At 50.4% G+C, this 21,481-nt stretch overlaps 2 protein-coding genes across 2 annotated transcripts in view; both read right to left on the bottom strand.

Annotated features, from left to right (window-relative positions):
- Positions 1-2,356, bottom strand: part of Castor2 (cytosolic arginine sensor for mTORC1 subunit 2) — a 42,741-nt gene extending 40,385 nt beyond the window's left edge. The window contains exon 1 of the mRNA XM_047533350.1: positions 1,940-2,356. Coding sequence (XP_047389306.1) covers positions 1,940-2,052 — 113 coding nt within the window. The 5' untranslated portion in view covers positions 2,053-2,356. The remainder of the gene's footprint in view (positions 1-1,939) is intronic.
- Positions 2,357-7,823: 5,467 nt separating this feature from the next.
- LOC124970186 (cytochrome c, somatic-like) lies at positions 7,824-8,392 on the bottom strand. The gene has a single exon (XM_047533351.1). The coding sequence runs from the start codon at positions 8,317-8,319 to the stop codon at positions 8,002-8,004; it is 318 nt and encodes a 105-aa protein (XP_047389307.1). The 5' UTR covers positions 8,320-8,392; the 3' UTR covers positions 7,824-8,001.
- Between the last annotated feature and the right edge of the window lie 13,089 nt (positions 8,393-21,481).

The following is a 21,481-nucleotide window of genomic DNA, read 5'->3' as shown; positions in this document are numbered from 1 at the left end:
CTAGTGGGTCCAGCTGTGCTGTCTCCATTTTACAGACAGATAAAGCGAGAGCCAGAGAAGGAGAAAGACCTGGCCTCAGCTACTCCGGCAACGAGAGGGCTGGTCACAACCTGAAGCCACGCCTGGGTCCAGAGTGCGATGGTTGGCAGGTCCTCGGTCATTTGACAAGTGTGCTCAGCACCTTCTGGAGCCAGATCCTGGAGACACGGAGACGACCTTTGACCTCTGAGTCATCCTGAGACCAGATAGGTCACCTGGGCCTCCTCTGACAGACTGCCTCTGGAAGGAGAGGGAGAAGGGGGACCCAGGAAGGGATGGTCCCCTGTGGGCAGACAGGCCAGTGAGAGTTCACCCTGGGCCAGGCCTACTTATGAGTCCTCCAGACTGGACCCTGGGTGGGGGAGTGCTGGAACGGGGCCAGTCCCTCCACAAAGGGAAAAGGGCAGGGGGAGTCCACCTTTGGTTGCCCCCCAATGCCCCCTCCTCCCAGCACCCAGGCCTGGATCACTGTCTCCCCCTTAGAATGGTGGGCAGGAAGTCAGCCAGGAGGCTGTTGGGGGTGGGGGTGGGACTAGGGGTTTGGGGAGGGAGTTGGAAAAACAAGGTAGTCTTGGACCTTCAAGACTGGCCAGGAGTGGGGGACGCAGGGCAGGTAGATGTGGGATCCAGAGGTGTCAACAGCCACAGGGGGCTTTGTGTGCTGGGGGGTGTGTGTGGAATCTGAGCTGCTGGCTTTTGTTTTCAAATGACCTGTTTAATGATTACCTTTTGCAATCAAACAAGCAAGTGCTGGCTCTCCGAAGGCAAAGGGTTCCCAAACCTCCAGGCCCACCGCGGAGGGAGCCGAAGAAAGTAAACAAGAGCCCGGGCAGATTGGGCTCCACCTCCCGAACAATGGCCGGACTGGGCTCCCAGCTCAGTCACATCCAAGTGAGATTTTCAAGCAAGAACTTTAACAGGTAAATAACAGGCTTGGAATGAATTATTTCCCTGTGTCCCCTGAGCTCAGTGCCAGAGGGGACCGGCTGGGGTGGTGGTGGTGGTGGGGAGAGCTGTCATTTTAACTTAACCTTGACCTGTAATGTATTCATTCATTTTGCAGCGAGGGAGAACCACCTCTGCCCCCAACCCCCTCCCCCCAAAACAAAAGAAAACAAAACAAAACAAAAAAAAACCAGCAACAACTTCATTATCCCTTTTAACTGTCACAATGGTGGGCAAACAAGGGACTTAAGTTACAGCAGCTAGCTCACACTCCACTGGGCTCGGGCTCCTTAGAAAAAAACAGGAAAACAAAAACCCTAATCCCGAGCCCTACAGGGGCTCAGCGAGTCAAGCCCTGACCTAGCACTAGAGAATCTGGTTTTTTCCCCTGTTTCTCCCTTTCACCTCCGAGGCCTTCAACCGCTTCCCCTGCAACATCCAAGCCGGCCTCGGCCGATCCATAAACACGCCGGCTCCTCCCCCTTCACAGTTCGACCCCCCCTTCCCTGGACCCCAAGGGGCGAGAAGCACCGCGACCCTCGCCGGCAGCCCCTGCCGGCCCGGCCCCCGCCCGCGACCCTCGCCGGCACCTGGGGACCAACGTGCACTGAGGGCTCCGATGCTGCGCTCCGGGGGCCGCGCCGGGGGCGCAGCGCTGGGGGAGGGGCGAGTCCGCGGCCCCCCGCGGCCCCACACCTGTTTTCCATTCATTCGTTCGCTCGCCGGCGCGTTCATTCATTCGCGGGCAGGTCGCCGCGGCCGCCGGGGGCCGGGGTCGGGAGGGGCCGCGGCCGGACGAGGCGGCGGGGCCGCGGACCCCCGGGCGCTGGGCCCTCGCCGCCCGCCGGCGCGGGGGCGCTCGGGGCGAAGTTGTTTTGCAGGCGCGGCGCGAGGACAGCCGCCGGGTGCGCCTCTTTGTCTGTCCCCGGCCGGCGCCGCGTCCCCGCGCGCTCACCTGGTCTTGGAGGACAGGAAGGCAAGTTTGATCAGGCCGTAGGTGAAGAGCGGCAGACTCTCCTTGGCGACGCTGGCAACTTGCAGCCGGTGCTCCAGGATGTGGAGTTCCATCGTCCGCCCGCGCTCCGCGGCGGCTCATCGGCGGGGGGCGAGCCGCGGCCCCCGCCCCCTCCGCGCCCAGCCGGCACCGAGCCGCCGCGGGCAGCCGGCCCGGGGACCGCAAGCTCGGCGCCGGGCCCGGCTGGGTCCCGGGCAGGGAGGCCCGCCAAGTTGCGAGGGGCCGCGGGCGGGCGGCGGCGGCGGCGGCGACGGGCGAAGGAGGCAGCGCCGGCGGAGCGGCCGAGCGGCGGAGCAGCGGCGCGCGGCGCCGGGCGCAGGCAGCAGCTGGTGCTCGCTGTAACAAACAACTTGCCACTCAAACGCCGGCCCGCTGCGCATGCGCCGCCGCGCGCGGCCTGCCGGGACTTGTAGTCCGCGCGCCGCCCGGGCGCCGCGGCTGCGGCTGTCTGAGGCTGGGCTGCTGCGCCACCGGTGCACGGGAAATGCAGCTGCGCGGGGTCCCCCCGGGCAGGCCGAGGGGAGCCACCCGGCCTTTGGAGCCCCCCGAGCCTGGGTGCATACCCTGTCACTCACTCAGGCTCGGGGCTGAAGCGCTTTGGGGTACCAAGCGAGTGCCCCCCAATCAACTCCAGCGCTGGTGGAGGCCCGAGTCTGGGAGGCGAGAGGTTTAGAGAAATCGGTAATTATAGTGCAGAGAAGCCACACCGAAAGAGGGCGCCGGGGACAGAGAGGTGGTCGAGGGCTCTCAGGGCGGCCCTGGGCAGAGGACATCCAGGCTGGGTTTTGAAGGATGGGATGGGAGCTCGCAGGAAGCGGGCGGGGGCGCGCGGGTGGAGGGCAGCGGCCTCGCAGGCAGAAGGAACCGCGTGTCCAAAGGCACGGAAGCGTGAAAGCCCCCACGACGCTGTGTTTGGCTCTGTTGCAGCGGAAAATCTGAGGCCGGAGAGACGAGAGATAAGGCAGGCGCAGTAACCAGGACTCGGGTCGGGAGGGTCATGTGTGCAGAGCTAATGAGGTGGCCATTTATCCCGCGGAGAACGGGTGATGGGGACCTCGAAGGTTGAGAGGGGGAAAAGTCTGAAACGCATGGGAAGCCCTTCCAACCCCAGGGCCGGTGTGCCGGGACCCTCTCCCGCAACATTACCCCGTTCATGGCTGACTTTTGAGATTTTCTAGGTTAAAGTTACTGGTGCTCTGCCCTTTGGCAGAGTAAATGGGGACATGAAGGGTCAGGTCTACCTGCTGGCAGGCTGGGAACTTTCTGTGGAAAATTTGGGCTGTTCTCTCCCGCAATCTCAAACCTCCTCTGCTAGATAGGAACATATTAGGTCGTTTCAACTCCACAAAGGATATGAAACGAAGCCTGTAATCTCGGGTGGATCTCAGGGCATGCTTCTCTCTCTCTTGCTTTGTTTTTACTAAAGAATTTATCAATCCCTAATGCAGGATTCATTTATTTATCTATTTACTGGTTTATTGACTGGCTGGCTGGCTTCCCGCCTCCTGCAGATCTCAACTCCATAAAGGCAGTGATTTTGGTCTGCTGTATTCTCATTATCAGAGATAGCAACTGGCAATGAGAGGCACTCATTCAATATTTGGGGAATGCATCCATCCATGCTTTAGAATCTACAGGTTCTGGAAGGACCAAATAGAAACCCCAGACCAGTAACAGTTAGATGTGCAAAGCAATTGGGTATCAGTCAGTCAGAATGGTATAGGAGAAAAGAAGCCCACCTGAAGCCAGAACTTTTGAGGTCTAAAAGAGGAAGAGGAGGAGGAGGATGAGGAGGAGGGGAAAGAAGAGGGGGAGGAGGAGGGGAAAGAAGAGGGGGAGGAGGAGGGGAAAGAAGAGGGGGAGGAGGAGGAGACAGCAAACCCAGGTGATGAAACAAAACAAGGCTAAAGGCAGAATTTGGCCAATTTCTGACTTCTGCTCTGGATGGCCCGAGTCGGTATTTTCCAGTCTGCAGGCTATGACCCATGAGTGGATGGTGAAATCAGTTTAGCAGGGCATGACTAGCATTAAAAAAAATGCAAAAATGCAGAGTATTGCATATGAGGAAATGTAACTATTATCTTTTCTCTATCTCAAGAGACTTTTCTTTTGACCATGTGGGTATGTGTGTGCATGCGTGTGGGTATATGTCTGAATCCCTGTGTGTACTGAATCTTGACATAAAGTTATTTCATGAGTCTGAGTCAAAAATGTTTTAAAACACTGTTGACTTTATATTGATCAATATATATCCACTCAGTGCATCAGAGAGTTTGCAAATTGAGACTGTACTGGTTTGACTTGCAGAATAGCTTTCATGGAGTTGTATTGGGTGGTGAAGATTTCTCTGAAACTAGTTACTGAAATTAATATTCAGATGTTAAAGGAAATGGCTTCCAGGTTACTAAGTCCCAAGGATGGTTTCAGGCTGGGATTAGGGTGGGGTACCTTGGGCCCTGACTTTAAGGAGATATCAGCTCTCATGGTCATGCAATGCTGAGTAGGGACATCCCAGAATTCCCTTCTCTCTTGGTTTCTGAGCAGTTCCCTCTTCTGGTCCTTCTCTGGTTTCTGGGTTCCTAACGGAGGCCCACCTGGCATTTCCTCCAATAGTATATAGTCATGGCTTCAATAAATCATGCCTCCAGGTCTATCCTTGCACACTGATTCTGCTTTTGACCTTGTGGCTTTCATGGGTTTGGCCAGTGAAATATCAGACTATGTACTTGGAAGTCCTGTGCATTGGAATGTGCCCTCTTGAAATGCTGTCCTGAGACCCACATGCTATAAAGAAGCCTGAATGAAAGGACACATGGAGAAATAGGTCCAAGGGACCCAGCTGGACCCAGCTCCTGCCAACAGCTATCATCAACTGCCAGCATGTGAGTGAGGCCATCTCGGACTTTCCAGCTGGCAACTACATAAATGCACCCAGTTGTATTAGTCCATTTTCTGTTGCTGTATCAAAATACCTGAAGCTAGGTAATGTATAAGGAAAAGAGGTTTATTTAGCTCACAGTTTTGGAAGGTGAAAGTCCAAAACTGAGCAGCCCCTTGGTTTGGCCTCTGGTGAGGGCCTCATGGTGAATGGAAGGAGCAGGTATGGAGATCAGATGGTGAAGCAGGAAGCCAGAGACAGGGAGGAACCCGTCTTGCTCTTTTTATAACAACTCAGTCTGGCAGGAGCTAACCAAGGTCCAGAGAGAATCATCTGATCCCTTCCAAGGTTGGTGCCCCAGCGAGTTAACCGCCTTCTGCTGAGGTCACCTCTTAAAAGTTCTACCACGTCTCCAGCATCTCACTAGAGACTAAGTCTCTAGTACATGCTGAAATGACCTCATTTTAACGTAATCAGCATTTTAAAGACCCTATCTCCAAATACAGTCATCCCGAGGTACTGGGAGTTAGAATTTCAATATATGAATTTGGGGGAGGAGAGACAATTTGGCCCATAACAACATTCTAGCCAATGACCCAGATGAGATGCTAGCTGGCAGGAGTGAGGAGACCTCATCCGAAACACCTGAGACTCACCAACCTCCAGAACCATGAGAAAGAATGATAATTACTGCTGTTTCCACCACCACATTCTGGGGTGTTCAGTTAAGTAGCAGCAAATAGCTGGAACACCTTCAGACAGCTTGATGGTGGCAAGAGTCTGGGGGGGAGAAGTAGACCAGGGAGTCACCTGCTCCCTCTTGCTTCCTGGGCCCCCATACCCACTCGGTCTCCAGGTCTTGACGATTTATACATTGCACACCTCTATATGCTGGTCTGTCTCTTCTTGACCACCACGGTCCCATGTCAGGACATGATGGGACATGATTGTCCTATCCTCGATGGTTACAGTGGCCTCCTGACGCCTGCTCCATCTCCTTCTGTCACGAGGATAGCTTTTGAATACTGTGGCCCTACCCACAACTCTTCTGCTTATTCCCCAGGAGAGAGAATCTCATCTCAAGAAAACCAAGCTCAAGTCTGGCACAGTGGCACATGCCTGTAATCCCATTGACTCAGGAGGCTGAGGCAGGAGGCTCACAGCTTGGATAATGAGACCCTATCTCAAAATTTTTAAAAAATGCTGGGGATGTTGCTCAGTGGTAGAGTGCCACAGGGTTCAATCCCCAATACCGCAAACAAACACATACTAAAACCAAGCTCAGATCATCCAAGGTTGGTTGGATCAAAAGAAGGGGCCTCCTGGCTCCTAGACCCACCCACTCCAATATGGTAGCCATTAAACAAATATGGCTGCTGAGCACGTACAAGATAGCTAACGCCATGAACGATTGACATTTACACTTTACTTCATTTTCATTAACTTAAATTTAAAACCTGATATATATTTCAGATACTAGAAAATGTCCAAATGTGATTGGAAGAGAGTGAACACATGTCCCGGTTTTCCTGGGACCAAGGAGGCCCCATCTGTCTGCTGTGGTTACCCAGCACTTCTAGTGACGACTCCCACGTATGAGACCCGTCTTTGTCTGCTGGTAGCTTCCTCAGCTTCCCCAAGTTAAGATGCAGGACTCAGGGTCAAGAATGAACAGCGGCCATATGTATAGCGCCAAAGTGTTGGACTTTGACAGAAGGCAGCAAGACTCTCTTCCGGTAATTACTGCTGTGTAACATGCAGCCCACGTGTGCGTAAAGGGACATTTAAAAAAATTCACTCATGCACAAAACCCTGGGTTCAATCCCCATCTTCACCCCCCCCAAAAAAAATTCACTCATGAATTCTATGGGTCATGAGTTCAGAGAGGTCGTGTGGGGACCTTTGCCCCGTGGCGTCTGGCCTTTGCCTGGGAAGATGTGACTGCAGGGGGAGATTTGAACACGGGAACCGGAATCATCTGGAGGCTTCTTTGCTTGTGTATCTAGAGCCTGGTGGGGTTGGGAGCTGGGGCTGGGACTGGAGTGCCTCTCCACGTAGCCTGGGCTTCTCAGGGCACAGTGACAGGACTCCAGAGGGAACATGGCAAGGAGGGTCCAGAGAGCAAGGGCTCCAAGAGGGTCAGCTGCAAGCCGCATGGCCTTTTATGACCTCCTCCCAGAACTCACCAGGGCCTGCTTCCATGGTGTTCTCTTGGTAGAAGTAGTCACAAGCCCAGCTTGTGTCAAGGAGTGGGGTCACGGCCTGCATCCCTGGACAGAGGAGTGCCAAGCCACCTGTGGAATACCGCTGGGTGCAGTTACTCTTAGCCATCTTAGTTAGATGCAGCCTGCTCCCTAGTCAGGGGCTGCCCCTTGGAAGGTGGGTTAGAAGGTGGGCTTGTGACAGCTGAGAAACTTCCTTTTCTCGTCAGCCCAGAGCTGCCCTGTGGTGCCGGGCAGGGTCTTGGAAGCGTAAGCCAGGACCCTGTTGCCCCAGCCTCTCCAGAGACGCTGCTCTCCACTCAGGCTTTTATTTTATTTTATTTTATTTTTTTATTTTTATTTTTTAAGTGTTAAATATTCTTTATTTAATATTATACATAAGTCACACTAAAATGCCTTTCCATAAGGAAAAGATAGCATTTGAGATACAGGGAATTCTAATTAAATTGGCAAGGTTAACAAAAATATAGACACTGCTTCCTTATCTTCAACCATTGCCTTTAATAGGCTACAAACACAAATTGAAACACACGTGAATCATGCTTGGTTCTGAGAGTGAAGGGATTTCCCCATATTTAAACATATTCACATAATTAGTTATATAAACCTAAATATAAACCAGTTTTGAGATGTCATTCACCATTTTTTCAAAATACTGAATATTACTAATTAAGTCCAACCATAACTTTAAAAAGGGGAAAGTGATAGAATTTACTGAAGTGGGAGTATAACCAAAATATTAATTTAACTACAAGTCAATTTTACTTATATCAGGACTGTCCAACAAAAATAATTTTGTCAGTCATTCATGATCTGAATTCTGGTGTATCACATCACTTAAATTATGGTACACATAAAAAAGTCATGAGACATTTGTTTGGTAATAAATAAGGCAGTGGCTATTACTCATTAGTAGCTTTTTTGAGGTAAGCTATTAAGTCTGCCCTTTCTCCCTTCTTCTTAATGCCAGCGAAGATCATTTTTGTTCCAGGGATGTACTTTTGGGGATTCTCCAAATACTCCATCAGTGTATCCTCTCCCCAGGTGATGCCTTTGTTCTTGTTGGCATCTGTGTAAGAGAATCCAGCAGCCTGACCTGTCTTCCGCCCAAACAGTCCATGGAGATTTGGCCCAGTCTTGTGTTTGCCTCCCTTTTCCACAGTGTGGCACTGGGCACACTTCTGAACAAAGATCTTCTTGCCTTTCTCAACATCACCCATTTTTAATTCGTTTTTTCGTCGCTAGTGCAAAGAAGTTTCCCGCTCAGAAGCCGGGCGTCCCACTCTCTCCACTCAGGCTTTTAAATGCAACTTTTCATCTTGAGATAATCGTTGGTTCACACGCAGTCATCCCTGTATCCTTCTGGTTTTCCCGAGGTGACAACTTGGGACACCAGAGTCCAGCCTCACAGCCTCGACGTTCCCTCTGGTACAGTTCCCTGAGCGTTTTCAGATTTTTGTCAATTTTGCGTGTGATTGTGGGTTGGTATGTGTTTAGTTCTGTGCAATTTACCTCCATTGTTTTAAAATATGCTCTTCATTTTAGAAGTTTTCGATTTAGAGAAAAGTCGTGAAAGATTCCCAAACACCCTGCGCCGGGTTCTCCCTGTGACAGCATCTTACATCATGCAGTACCTTCGTTCCAGGTGAAGAACTAAAATTGATATCTTGTCATTAACTGAAGTGCCCGCTTTATTCATATTCCTTAGTTTTTATCTCTAGTTCTCTTCCTGTCCCCAGGTCCCCTCTGCGATACCATGTTCATTTTGTTGTCATGCCTCCCTAGGCTCCTCTGGCTGTGACGGTTCATTCAATATTTTAAAAATAAATTCCTTTTCTGTGTAAACTGACCAGAGTGGATTCTGTTGCTTGTAACTAAGATCCATAATGGAAGCACTTGGCATTCCGTGCTCACGGTGGCCTGGTCTCTGTTTACCCACAGTCCATCTGCCACCCCTCTCCCAGCCTCGTTCTCCACCCTCCAGGGAGAGGGCCTCCCTCCCCTCTGCCTCCGGCCCCCTTGCACAGGCTGGAAGACCCAGTTTCCCTCCTCTGGGAAGCCTCCCCTGGCCTTCCTGGCAGCCTGGGGTGTGCGCCCCTCCTCTGTGCGACCGGGCTCTGCAAGCCAGGGCTGTGTGCTCGCTCGGGAAGAATGTGGTCTCCTACGTCAATCTCAGCGCGCAGTCCTGGCTCCGCCTCCTTCCCGCTGTGTGGTCTTGGACACCTTGTGGGATCTCTGTGGTTGCCCTTTGCCTTCCGTGCACCATGGGATAGGAAGAGTCCCTTGCTCACGGGTGTCGATGGGACTGCAGATGATGCTGGGACTCACACACACCATGCGGGACGTGGAGTAGGCCTGTGGCGCGTCTGCTGAGACCTGGCCATGCACGCGAGCCCTCCCTGGCCTTCGTCCCTGGGGTTGAAGTTGCGGGCTCCCGGGGAGGACGTGGCCCCTTCAGCTGCATCCGCTGGCTGGCTCAGGAAGGTGGACCTCCTCTTCTTCATCTCTGTTCTCCAGGTCGACCTGACAGTAGATGCGTGCTCAAGTCTCCTGCAGGGATTGCCGCTCCGTCCCTTCTAAGTTCACCTGGGTCCATGCGGGCATCTTCTTTTAGAGTCCCGTGCTAGGGAAGCTTCGCTCCCTCTGAGCTGTTTTCTCCTGTAGACAGTAGGGCAGCCTCTCTCCAGGAGTCTCTTTCCCAAGACCACGTGGTTCCACCATGTTTGGGGAAGGCCCTGGTGTCTGGAGGCTGCTGCTTTAGGTTCCCATCCCAACTCGATTGCTTGCAAGCTGTGTGGATTTGTAGGGGATTTGCTGCTCTGTGCCCGGTTTCCTCCTGTCAGTTTGGCCTGACCCATGGTACTGGCTGGGTAATAAGGATTTCAAGATGGCCACGGAAGCGCCCTGGGCGGTGGGCTTGTCTGCTGGCTGGGGCTGTACCCTAGCGCGGGGCTCACGATACAGCCTCAGGGAACATTCACTGAATGAACAGATGAATGGAGGTGGGAGGATAGCTGGGAGGGTGGGGCTGGGGAAGGGTGCCCATCTCCGCAGCCCTCCTCTCTGGGACTCATCTCCTCCATCTAAAGGAGAGGGGTACCCTGGATGACCTTGAACCCTCCATCCGGGTCTATGGTTTCACGTCACCATTGCTCAAAACCACTCTAAGCTCCATTTTGGGGATTTGCCTTTGGAGGCAGAAATACTTCATTCTGACTTTTCTATACCTCTTGTGCAAATTTGCAAAACAGACATGCAGAGTGGACAGGTAGGTCTGCTGGTGTGGAAGGAGAATCCTGGACTGAGTAGGCAGTGCATCTGGATTTCAGTGTCCTCATGAGACTTACGGTTCCCACGTCTGTGAACTGGGGATCATGCCGCTCCACGGAGCTGTGGTAGGAGTCACGGACTCGTTACTGGCAGAGACCCAAGAGGCACCAGGTAAGTGCAGAGGTGTGCGGCCACCCCGGTGAATCACAAGTGAAGGAGGACACCTTTTGGGTGGTCTGCCCTCCTGTCTGAGAAGCTGCTCTGGAAGGCAGGTGGATGACTGGAGCCGAGCAGTCCTGCGGGGTCTGGGAGAGCCATTAACCTGAAGCCAGTGAAGACAGACGCATGCTCTGAAGATGGTCGCCAGGTGGTGTGGGATCAGGTGGGCTGAGGAGGCCCATTTGTGCTGAGAGTCCCTGCAGAGGTTTGGAAGAAGAGTCTGCAGGCACAGTGGTGCCCTGGCCCAGAGGGGCTGAGGCAGTGAGTTCCCCAGAGCTGGGAGGAGGCCACAGAGCTGAACAGTGGCCAGGAAGCATGGCGGGTCTCCAGTGGGAGGGGGCTGGGACTGAGTTGTGTCCTTAAAGTCCACTTTGGGCTTTGCCTGGAGTGGCAGACCCCAGCTGCCCAGGCTCCTGGGAGGGTGAGGAGGCCCAGGCTGCCCGGGGTGGGGGGGGGCACAGAGAGGACAGGAGGGTCCGAAGAACTCTGTGGCCAAGGGGTGTCTTTTTCTGGGCTCAGATTTTTTCTGGCTCCTTCTCTAGGCTTCAGCTGAGCTCCTTTTCTGAGCAGTGCTGAGCGCCACAGGAGCCCCGCAAGTTCTGGAGCAGAGGAGGGACCAGATGAACCGGTGCGGAGCCCGGGCCACGCCTCCTCCCTGCCCCACGCTTTCGTGGGGGGCTCCAGCATGAAGACACTCTGGGTTTTTTTGCTAGAGAGGCCACCTTGCTCCCTCCTGGTCCCTTCCCTTCCCCTCAGGAAAGGATCCCTGTTCTCCAAGTGCAGTGGACTGCATTAATGTAAACAGGCCCCGCCTGAGCCACACCAGCCATTAGCCTGGCCTCGGGGACAGAGCCTCCCTTCTCCAAGCCTGGTAAGGAGCTCCCAAGGGCCAGATGATCCCCTCTCCGCTGCAGATCCTCAGACGCAGACGCAGACACCAGGCGTCCCTTAACTGCCCCGTAGTGGAAAGAACAGGATCTGGACTAACTGCATCCTGGAGAGACAGGCCTGGTCTGAGTCAGGTCTCCGTCCCCCGGGTCGCGCTGGGCAGCTCTTCTGCCTCGGTTGGCTTCTCTGTGCAGCGGGCATCGTGGCTCCTGTCTCGCCGGGTGTGCACACATGCGCGTGTGTGCGTGCATGAGGATCGCGTGAGAGAAAGCCTTCGAGAGCGCGCCTGTGCTCTTCTGGCCCTCGGTAGAAGCAGGATCTCACCCCCGAGGGAATGGAGGCTGGAGGGAGCAGTTCTTTGTCGGTGGGTCTCGGGGGCTGGCCCTCCGGTGGCTTCTGCCCTCTTCTCCTGCCTGGCTGTGGTCTTTCTCACTGAAGGAGACAAGAGGGACAGGAGCGTGCCCCAGCTTCTCCTTGGTGCCCACATGTGCGATGTGGCTTCTGATCCTCTGGAGAGGTGGGGATTCATGTGCCCTTTCTACAGATGTGGAGACTGAGGCTGGGGGATTAGAAAAAGAGAGGCAGGTGGACATAGAGCTTCTCTTGGGTCTCCCAAAGGCCTTCTCCAGAGCCAGGCAGTGGAAGTACTGAAGGACACCGTGGGAGGAACCGATCCCTGCCCACTTCTCGGTGAGAGCCAGAGCCCCAGGCTCTTGTGACCCCGCTGGGCTGGGCTGCAGCAGGACAAGAGGCCACCACGTTCCCCTCCTCGCTCACTGCTCTGCCTGTGGCCACCCCCACCCCCATGCTGCTCAGCCTGTGACCTTCTGTACTTTCCTCTTTCTTTTTGGTCCTTGTCTACAACTAAGGACCAGCCTGCAAAACCTTTAAGGACCAAAATGTTGGCCTGGTGGGTGACAGAGGCTATGGGGCCTCCACACCACTTTCCAGGACCTCCATGCCTCAGTTTCCTCATCTGTAAATTAGGGTCGTAAGGATTCGAGGTGTTGTGCTGAGTACAGGCCTGGCCCGTGGGAAGAGTCCCACAGAGGTGACTTGCTATCGTAGTTATTTTGCTGGTTTCTGAGGCTGACCTAGCTACAGCTCTTTACCATAACTAATGAGCTTTGGGAACCAATCCTGAAGAGGGCAGGATCTGAGATTCCAAATGGGTGGTTTGGGGTAAATTGTGCCTCAATTTTGTGGTCCCTAACATGCAGGTCTCTGGATGTCTGCTCACCAGGAAAGTGGTAAGACGCTGTCTATTGAAATCATTAGGACGGGAAAACCAGAAAGGAGTCCCGTGAACTTGTCAGCCAGGGAGAGCAGGCCCAGGATGATGTATGACTGCCCCAGTCCATTTTGTGTTACTATAATAAAATGCACGAGGCTGGTACTTTATAAACCAAAGAGGTTTATTTTGGCTTATGGTTTTGGAGGCTTGAGAGTCCAAAGGCAGGTTGCCACATCTGGCGAAGACTTCATGCTGCACCATAACATGGAACAGCACTGGTGACCTCAGCCAGTGGCAGGTGTGGGGAGGACTCACCATGACAACTCACCTTGAGAGCACTCAGTCCAGGCCTCAACTGGACTAGTCTAGAACTCGCTCTTTCCCTGTTGTTTTGGGGAGCAAGCTGCGACATGAGTTTTGTTCTGGGGGGAGCAGAACATTCAAACCAAAGCTGTGGCTTCCCCCAAATTCTTTCTTTTTTCCTTTTTCTTCTTCTTTTTTTTTTGGTGCTGGGGATTGTCCCCAGGGCCTCTGGCAAGTGCTGTACCACCGAGCCACATTTCCAGCCCAAAAGCATGTTCACTGGAGGCCTGTGGAGTGACTCGCTATGACAGCATGGTGGCCAGCCACTGGGGAGTGTCCTGGGGCTGGAGAATGACCCCAGATGAACGCGTCTAGGGGACCCTTCTCGGCAGGTCTCTGCAGAGGGATCCGACTCAGGGTATCTTTTCAAGATTGGAAAGGGGATTTTTTTTCCTCTTGGAGGAAATCTAGTCTCTCAGCATCCTCTGTGACACCTGCCTGGCATGGCTGGGACCGGGCAGGGACAAGGCCACCTCGCAGGGAAGAGCGCAGTTCCACAGGGACGTTCCTGCCACGGAGACCCGATGGCCGCCAATGCACAGCCGGCCCAAAGCCCTTACTCCACTCTTGAATGAGATCCTGAAGCCTTTTTCTAAAAAAAATATTTTCATTAGTTGTTGATGAACCTTTACTTATTTATTTCTATGCGGTGCTGAGGATGGAACCCAGGGCCTCACAGCTGCCCCGCAAGCGCTCTACCGCTGAGCCGCAGCCCCTGAAGCCTTTTAATGACTGTTCCGCTTCAGAACCGAGTGAGCTGGTCAGGCGACATGCGTGACCCGGGTCCAGGGAGACCAGGCAGGATCAGGCTCAGGCAGCCTGGTCAGGGCCCGGACTGGCTGCCGCTCTTGCCCCGCCTGCCTCTGGACCTCAGCGGGCTCCTTCAAGCCAGGCACCCGCCCTTCCTTCTCACCCACCTCTGTCAGGGTCCGGTAAGTGCACAAGAGCCGCGAGCAGCGGTCACTCCCCTGAGGGAGTGAAGAGGAAATTCCAAGAGGAAAAAAAAAAAGATCGTTTCAATGTCCAAAAAGATGCCCTGAGTCAGGTCCCTCTGCAGACCTGCTGGGGGCGTCTCTGGGGCAGCTTTGATCTGGGGTCACTCCCCAGTGGCCGGTCCCCCTCCGCAGGGCGAGTCACTCCTCAGCCTTAAATGAGCACCATTAGGGGGAAGGGCACAGCTATGGTTTGTCCCCCCACCATGGGGCGGCTGGGTCCCCAGGACAGCATTCTGGAAGGTGGAGGATCGAGCTTTGGACTGGCCATCCTCCCGGAAGGACGGTGGCCCCCGTCAGGAGCAGCAGAGTGGACAAGGGGCCTGGGCTCCAGGCAGATTGCTCCTCCCCAAGGCCGCAGTAGCCCGGGAAGGGTGCGGGTCCACCCTGCTGACCGGCTCAGGACGCCCCAGAAAGGCTGCCCGCTCTAGTTCTGCTCCGGGGTCAGCGGAGACGCACCCGCCACTGGCACGGGCCTCCTCCGGTGCTGCTCCCGAGAGCCTGCCTCCCTCCTCCCCTCCTGCTCTTCCTCCTCTTCCTCCTCTTCCTCCTCTTCCTTCTCTAATTAAACTCATTCTACTTGGTCCACGTGCGCAGGTCCGCTTGGGGTGCGCCCTGGTAATGCCTCGTGTGCGCAACGCGAGCGCAACGCGCGGTGATGGAAGGGGCGGTATCAGCCTTTCCGTGCGCTTCCCAGTGTGTGTGTGTGTGTGTGTGTGTGTGTGTGTGTGTGTGTGTGTGTGTGTGTGTGTTGGGACCTTTGAACACCACTCTTCTAGCTTGCTGTAGGCTGTGGCCACCCCGTTGACCTGTACAACCTTTCCTGTGGTCTGGTTGTGTTTGGGGACCCGTCCTCCCACCTCCCTCTCTGCCTGCCTCCCTTCCCCACCGGGCCTCTGGTGACCGGGATTCCACTCTGCCTTCGTCAGATCACCGTTTTCAGCTCCTCACAAGTGAGAGCATGAAGCGGGTGTCTTTCTGTGCTGGGCTTATTTCACTTAATGTCCTCAAATTCTATCTGTGTTGTCTAAATGATAGGGTATCTTTCTTTCTTTCTTTTTGGTACTGGGAATTGAACCCAGGAACGTTTTACCACTGAGCCACATCCTCCACCATTTTTATTTTGAAACAGAGTGTCACTAAGTTGCTTAGGGCCTCACTAAGTTGCTGAGGCTGGCCTCAAACTTGTGATCCTCCTCCCTCAGCCTCCTGAGCTGCTGGGATTACAAGTGTGCACCACTGTGCCTGGCAAATTCTTTTTTTTATAACCATAATGACCAACCTGATTTGCATGCCTGCCAACAGCTCATTGATGTCCCTTCTCTGTCCTCACCAGCACTGGCTATTTTTTGTCTTTTTGATAATTGCCAATCAAAGTGGGATGAGATTGTAGTTTCGATTGGCATAGTACATGGCTAATAACATTGAGCACTTCTTCCATATATTTGTTGGCTATTTGTATGTCTTCTTTTGAGCAATTTATAGTCAGATCAATCACCCATTTAAATCAATTATTATTATTATTATTATCATTATCATTATTTTTGGTTGTGCTGGGAATTGAACCTAAGGTCTTGAGTATGCTAGACAATTGCTCTACCATTGAGCTACATTCCCAGCCTCTCTCTATCCATTTAAAAAATCAGATTATTATTATGGTTATTTCTCCTTTTTTTGCTGTTGGGTTCCTTATGTATTCTAGATATTAATCTCTTGTCAGATGAGTAGTTTGCAAATAATTTCTCCCATTCTGCTATTTTCCCTTTATTCTGTTGATTGTTTCACTTCTTGGCAAATATTCTGTGTGCTGAATCCATCTGAGTTTCTGGTTTCTGGGGACATGCCCTGTGACAACTACATGCACTTAGAATGCCTGAAATATTTTGAAAAAAGAAAACAAGGAATAATTTTATCTATCTATCTATCTATATTCCCCTTCTTTCTTCCCCAGCAGGCAAAGTCTTATCCTGTTCTTATGGTTTGGAACCTTATGAACCAGAAATAGATTCACACCTCTATGGTCAAAGGTGCAAAAGCAATTCAAAATTTTGCACTTATTGCAAAAGCAATAAGTGGTGCCAGCACTAAAGTTAAAAAAAGGGGGAAAAAGAGAAACAAATAAAGAAAAAAGAATGTTGATCTCTGAATCCTGGCAATTCCATACAAAAAAATTATCTCAAAATGGATCCCAGACTTAAATGCAGACCCTAAAATTAAAATACTTCCTGAAGGAAAGAGGAGAGAATCCTTGTGACTTTAGATCAGGCAAGAGTTTCTTATATATAGCATCATCTATATCCATGAGCTATAAATGCAAAAAAATACTCTAACTCGGATTTCATCAAAATGAAAAACATCTTGTGAAAATAGAAAGACAAGCCTCTGACTGGAGAAAATATTTGCAAAACACATATGTGATAAAGGGTTTGTATCCAAAATATAAAGAATCGGAAAACTTAATAATAAGACAACAAATAATCCTGAACTTAGAAATGGCCAAAGGATTCAAAGAACTCTGTAACTAAGAAGATGCAGGGAAGATCAATGAACACACAAAAGGATGCTTAGCATGGTGACCTGTTGGAGAAATGTGCATCAGAACCGCAGTCAGATGCCACTAGGTACCCTCCACAGTGACTTAAAAAGCAAACTCAATGACATCGAGGGCTGGGGAACACACAGAGCCAAAAACTCTCCCACAAGGGCACCAGCCATTTGGAAACCGGTTTGGTATTTCTAATAAAAGCAAACATAGATGTACCATGTGACCTTGCAGTCCCATTTCTATAGGTTTACCCAGGAGAAATGAAAATTTGTGTTTAAGCAAACACCAGCCCACAAATATTCACAGCAGGTGAAGCAACTTGAACACAATACAACTAGTGAATGGATGAATTAGCATTTCCGTACCTGGGAGTACTATACAGCCATTAAAAATGAATGAATTTCAAAGGCACCGTGCTAAGTGGCAGATGAGTGTGTTTTGATTGCACTTGCTATGGTGGAGGTCAGGGAGGAATTGGCGACAAAGAGGCACCAGGGACTTGTGTGGGTAATGGAACCATGCCACATGGATTGTAAAGATGACAAATAAATATACATTTGCCAAAACTCATAGAACTGGGTCCTACACTGGGTACATCTTACTCTATGCAAATTATACAGAAGCCAGACCTTAAAAAATTGAATCACAACATTTTGTATGCCTGACATCACCACATCCTCCTGCTATGGGGTTTTGGGCTCCCCATGAACTGCTTTCTAAGATTCTGTTCAAGTGGATACTGTGTAGACCACATGTACCCTTCCCTGTGGGTGCCTTTTAGCTGCTACAACTGTATACATTGTGTCTGAATCTGTCTATCCTCTCCTGCTGAACATTTCCTTTTGCTTTAAACAAGGACGGCAGGAACATTACTGTCAACCTGTTCTGCAGGCGAGTGCTGGGCTTTCTGAACTGGGTATTTAGCAGGCTGGACCAGAGGCTGTGGGCATCTTGCTTTGCTCTGCCACCCCTGCAAGCATCTCTGTGGCACACCCCACCCACCGTGGGCATCACCAGGTAGTTTTGTCTCGCTGAGGGAATGGAAAAGCCTATTATTATTATTATTATTTTCTTTTTTTGCGGTGCTGGGATTTGAACCCAGGGCCTTGATGCTTGCAAGGCAAGCACTCTGCCAACTGAGCTATATCCCCAGCCCTGGAAAAGCCTATTTTATTTTGTGATTTCCCTGGTTGTCAGGGAAGGGCAGCACCTATTCCTGTTTATTGGTCATTTGGGGCTTCCTCTGGGGAGCACCTGTTCCTATTCTTGCCTGATTTTTTTCTTCTCCTTTTGCATTAAATCTTTTCTTCTTTGATTTCTATGAGCTCCCTCCTCCCCTCCCCTGCTTCTGAATTACACGGCCTCTTGATAAAAATTTGTAGCTTTAATGTGATTGAATTTATTAGATATTTTTCACTTTTTCCCCCCCTGTGGTCCTGGGGACACAAACCCAGCCTAGTTTTGTGTCTTACGATATATGTATATGTGTGTGTGTGTGTATATATATATATATATATATATATATATATATATAAATATAAATATATATATATATATTTTATTTTTACCCCACAAGGTCATAAAGTATGTTTTCCTCTAAACTTTAAAAATTTTGCTTTTCAAATACTTGACTCTTTATGCAGAATGAATCTTTGTATGATGCAAATTTTTCTTTTTCCATATGTGGATTCCTGTATCAGTTATTGCAGAGTCCGTCTTTGCTCCACTGATTTATATGTGCTTAAATTTGTTTTGGGCTCTGTTCTATTTTATTGATCTGCTGGTCTTTCCTTACATCTATTAAATATCCTCTTAATTTTATAATAAATCTTTCTATCTAATAAATCTGTCTGGGTTTATTCTTGGCTCTTTGCTCTTCTAAATAAATTTTAGAGGCAGTTTGTCAAGTTCCCAAAAGAGTCCTTTGGATTTTAAAAAAATTCTACTTAATTTATAGATAATCTTGGATAGAATTGGCACCTTCCTTACGTTGGCTTCTCCTGTCCCTGGTATCTCTTTATTGACTCAGAGAGTCTTCTGAGTCTTTCAAAGTATCTTGCCAATTGCATTGGAAAAGTCTTGTGTAACTTCTGCTGGTTTTGTTTTAGGCACCTTATTGTTTTAAATTTAATTTTTATTTTTGCTATGGCAAATGGAATTAAAAAAACATGACATGCTGTAGTTATTAGTGGTACATAGGGATGCTATTGATTTTTGCATACCAGTCTGTGTACAGCAGTCTTGCTGGGTTGCAAGTTCGCGTGTAGATTTTCTTACATTTTCTGGGTAGACAAATATACTTTCAATTGGCACAGTGGCACTTGCCTGTAATCCCAGCAGCTCAGGAGGCTGAGGCAGGAGGATTCCTCATTAGAGGCCAATCTCATCAACCTAGCAAGGCCCTGGGCAACTCAGTGAGACCCTGTCTCAAGATAAAAAATAAAAAGGGACAGGAATGTGGCTCAGTGGTTAAGTGGGTTCAATCCCTGGTACCAAAATAACCAAACAATTACTTCCCCCAACAAAAAAACAACACACCCTTACTTTCTTCAGATAGAGGCAATTTTATCTTCTCTGCACTTGATGTCTCTTCTGTTTGCCTTATTTTATTGGTGAGGTGCTTTGGTATAATGCTAAAAGGATGTAGCAAGAGAGGATACTCTTGATCACTCCATGTTTAATGAGTTGCCTCTAAAATTTTATTCTAAAATGTAGTATTTGCCATAAGTTCTGAACACATACCCTTTATCCTGTGGAGGACATTCTTTTCTGTTTCTAGATTACTCTTTCTCCCTTTAATGGGGTGAATGAGTCTAGAATTTCATCAAATGCTTTTCCTGGAGCTAAGACAGCGAGAGCGTAGGGTCCTGATGTTCAAGCCACCTGGTCTGTGGAGCGTCACGTGGCCGCCCTAGCAGACAGGCCTGCCTCTTGGAGGAGCGCAAACTTCTGCTGAGGTTGCTCGTCACCCAGGTCCCCTCGGTCTCCCTCTGCCCCCATTGATTTGGTCTGCCATCCTGCCTGCATTCCGGCCAGCGGAGCGAGGAAGGGAGGGGACCCTCCCATGACTTCTCTCTAAAGGCCTGAACCCGAGGTCACAGGCAGGATCACGTTCGTGTCTGTGTCTCCCGTCTGCCTAGCAACAGGGGCACCACCCCAGGGTCCTGTTACTTTGTGGGGAAGAAGAGAAAGAAAACTGGAGACAACAGCAACTGTGACCGTGAGCTTTTTTAAAAAAAATTCCTTTATTATTGTTTCTTTTCTAACTCGTTATTCTGGTCCATCTTTGTGATTTCCATCTTTGAATATTCTGCTGCCTTTTTACAGCTCCTCTATTTGATCATAGAGCTCATTCTTCATCCACGGAGCCCCCTCTTGCTTTGTAAGTCCAGGCACGAAAGGCTACACATGGGCCTATCCAAACGGTGATGGCTGCAGCTCACAGGCTGCTTGACTCTCACTTAGTGACACAACTTTGGCAGTTCCAAGCATCATTTCCTCTTTACCCAGGAGCGCTTCAGGGTGAAGTGTTAGATTTCCAAAGTTTGGGGGAAAAAAAAAAAAAAGAACTTTCTCTTGCTGAGGCCCATTTTAATTGAAGCATGGTCAGAGAACATGGTCTGGATGACACACACTTTGTGAACTTCTTCAAAACTCCTTTTGATGAGGCTAATCCTTTTGATTAGGTCCTTTTGTGACCTAATGCACCATTTATTTTATGTATCTTTAATGTGTATGTGAAGGTGATGAGTATTCTCAATTTGCAGGAGAGCACATCATATATACGATCAAATATATGAGCTGTGTAGTTCACGTGACAGGTTGCTTCTTGAAATGCCTTTGGACTCACTATGCTATCTCACTGTACATTACATTCTCTTTTCCCTCCTTTTTATCTTCTCTGTCTTCTGTTGGCGATGGATGCATTCACACACACTTACTACTATTATTATTATTATTTTTGTATTGGGGATTGAACCCAGGGGTGCTTTACCACTGAGCCACTCCCTACCTGGCCCCCAGCTTTAAATTATATTTTATTTAGAGACATAGTGTTGCTAAGTTATTGTAGGGCCTCACTGCTGAGCTGGCTTTGAACTTGCAATCCTCCTGCCCCAGTCTCTGGATCTGCTGGGATTACAGGCTTGGGCCACCATGTCAGGCTACACACATATTTTGAAACATATTTAATCTTTGAAAGATTTAAATCCTCTCTCTCTTATTTGGTAGTTATGCTTAACTTTTGATAACTCAAGCTTTCTTCTTTATGCTAGATTTTGCCTTGTTGAATAAGGATAGAGCCATATGCATTCATATTAACTCAGGTTGTTGGTTCTTGGGGCACTTTTGAGGGGCGGACACCTATCTCTCTAGTTCTTGAAAACACGTGTTGATTTTCCCCACCCTTGTTGCTTCCCGCCTCCTCCTTCCTCTTGTTCTGGAACGTCTACTAGATGTGTTGAGATCTCTCATCGCTCCCTTTTCTCTTGCATGTTTTATCCTTCAGCTCTTGGAGCTTCTCTTGAAGGTCAGGACCCCACTGGCAATAGAAGGGAGCCATCTAAACGGAGGCCCATGGGTTTCTCTCTGAGTGTGATGTTAGCGTTGAGATCTGAGGAATGGGGGTGGGGTAAGGGAGTCCGGGGCTCAGCTGCCACCAGGAGGGCAGGAAGGTGTGGGTACCAGTCCTGGTCTTGCTTATCCTTGTTCAGGTGAGACGGCTCTGCCCAGGATTCCCCTCCTGGGCCATTCCGGGTGGACTCCTGGGATATCTGTTCAGTCTGAGGCCTGTAGAATCCCGTGACCAGCTCTAACTCTCCTCTGACCCACAGTTGAGTCGATCCTTCTGGGTTTTTGTCCAGTTGCGATGA

The sequence above is a fragment of the Sciurus carolinensis genome, chromosome 18, assembly GCF_902686445.1.
Source record: "Sciurus carolinensis chromosome 18, mSciCar1.2, whole genome shotgun sequence".
In the NCBI taxonomy this organism is placed as follows: domain Eukaryota; kingdom Metazoa; phylum Chordata; class Mammalia; order Rodentia; family Sciuridae; genus Sciurus; species Sciurus carolinensis.
The sequence above is the reverse complement of the archived record's forward strand: the minus strand, read 5'-3'. Positions and strand labels throughout refer to the sequence as shown.

What these genes read in the sequence shown, in the direction of transcription:
- LOC124970186 (XM_047533351.1), bottom strand. Translation starts at nt 8,319, where the DNA reads ATGGGTGATGTTGAGAAAGGCAAGAAGATCTTTGTTCAGAAGTGTGCC.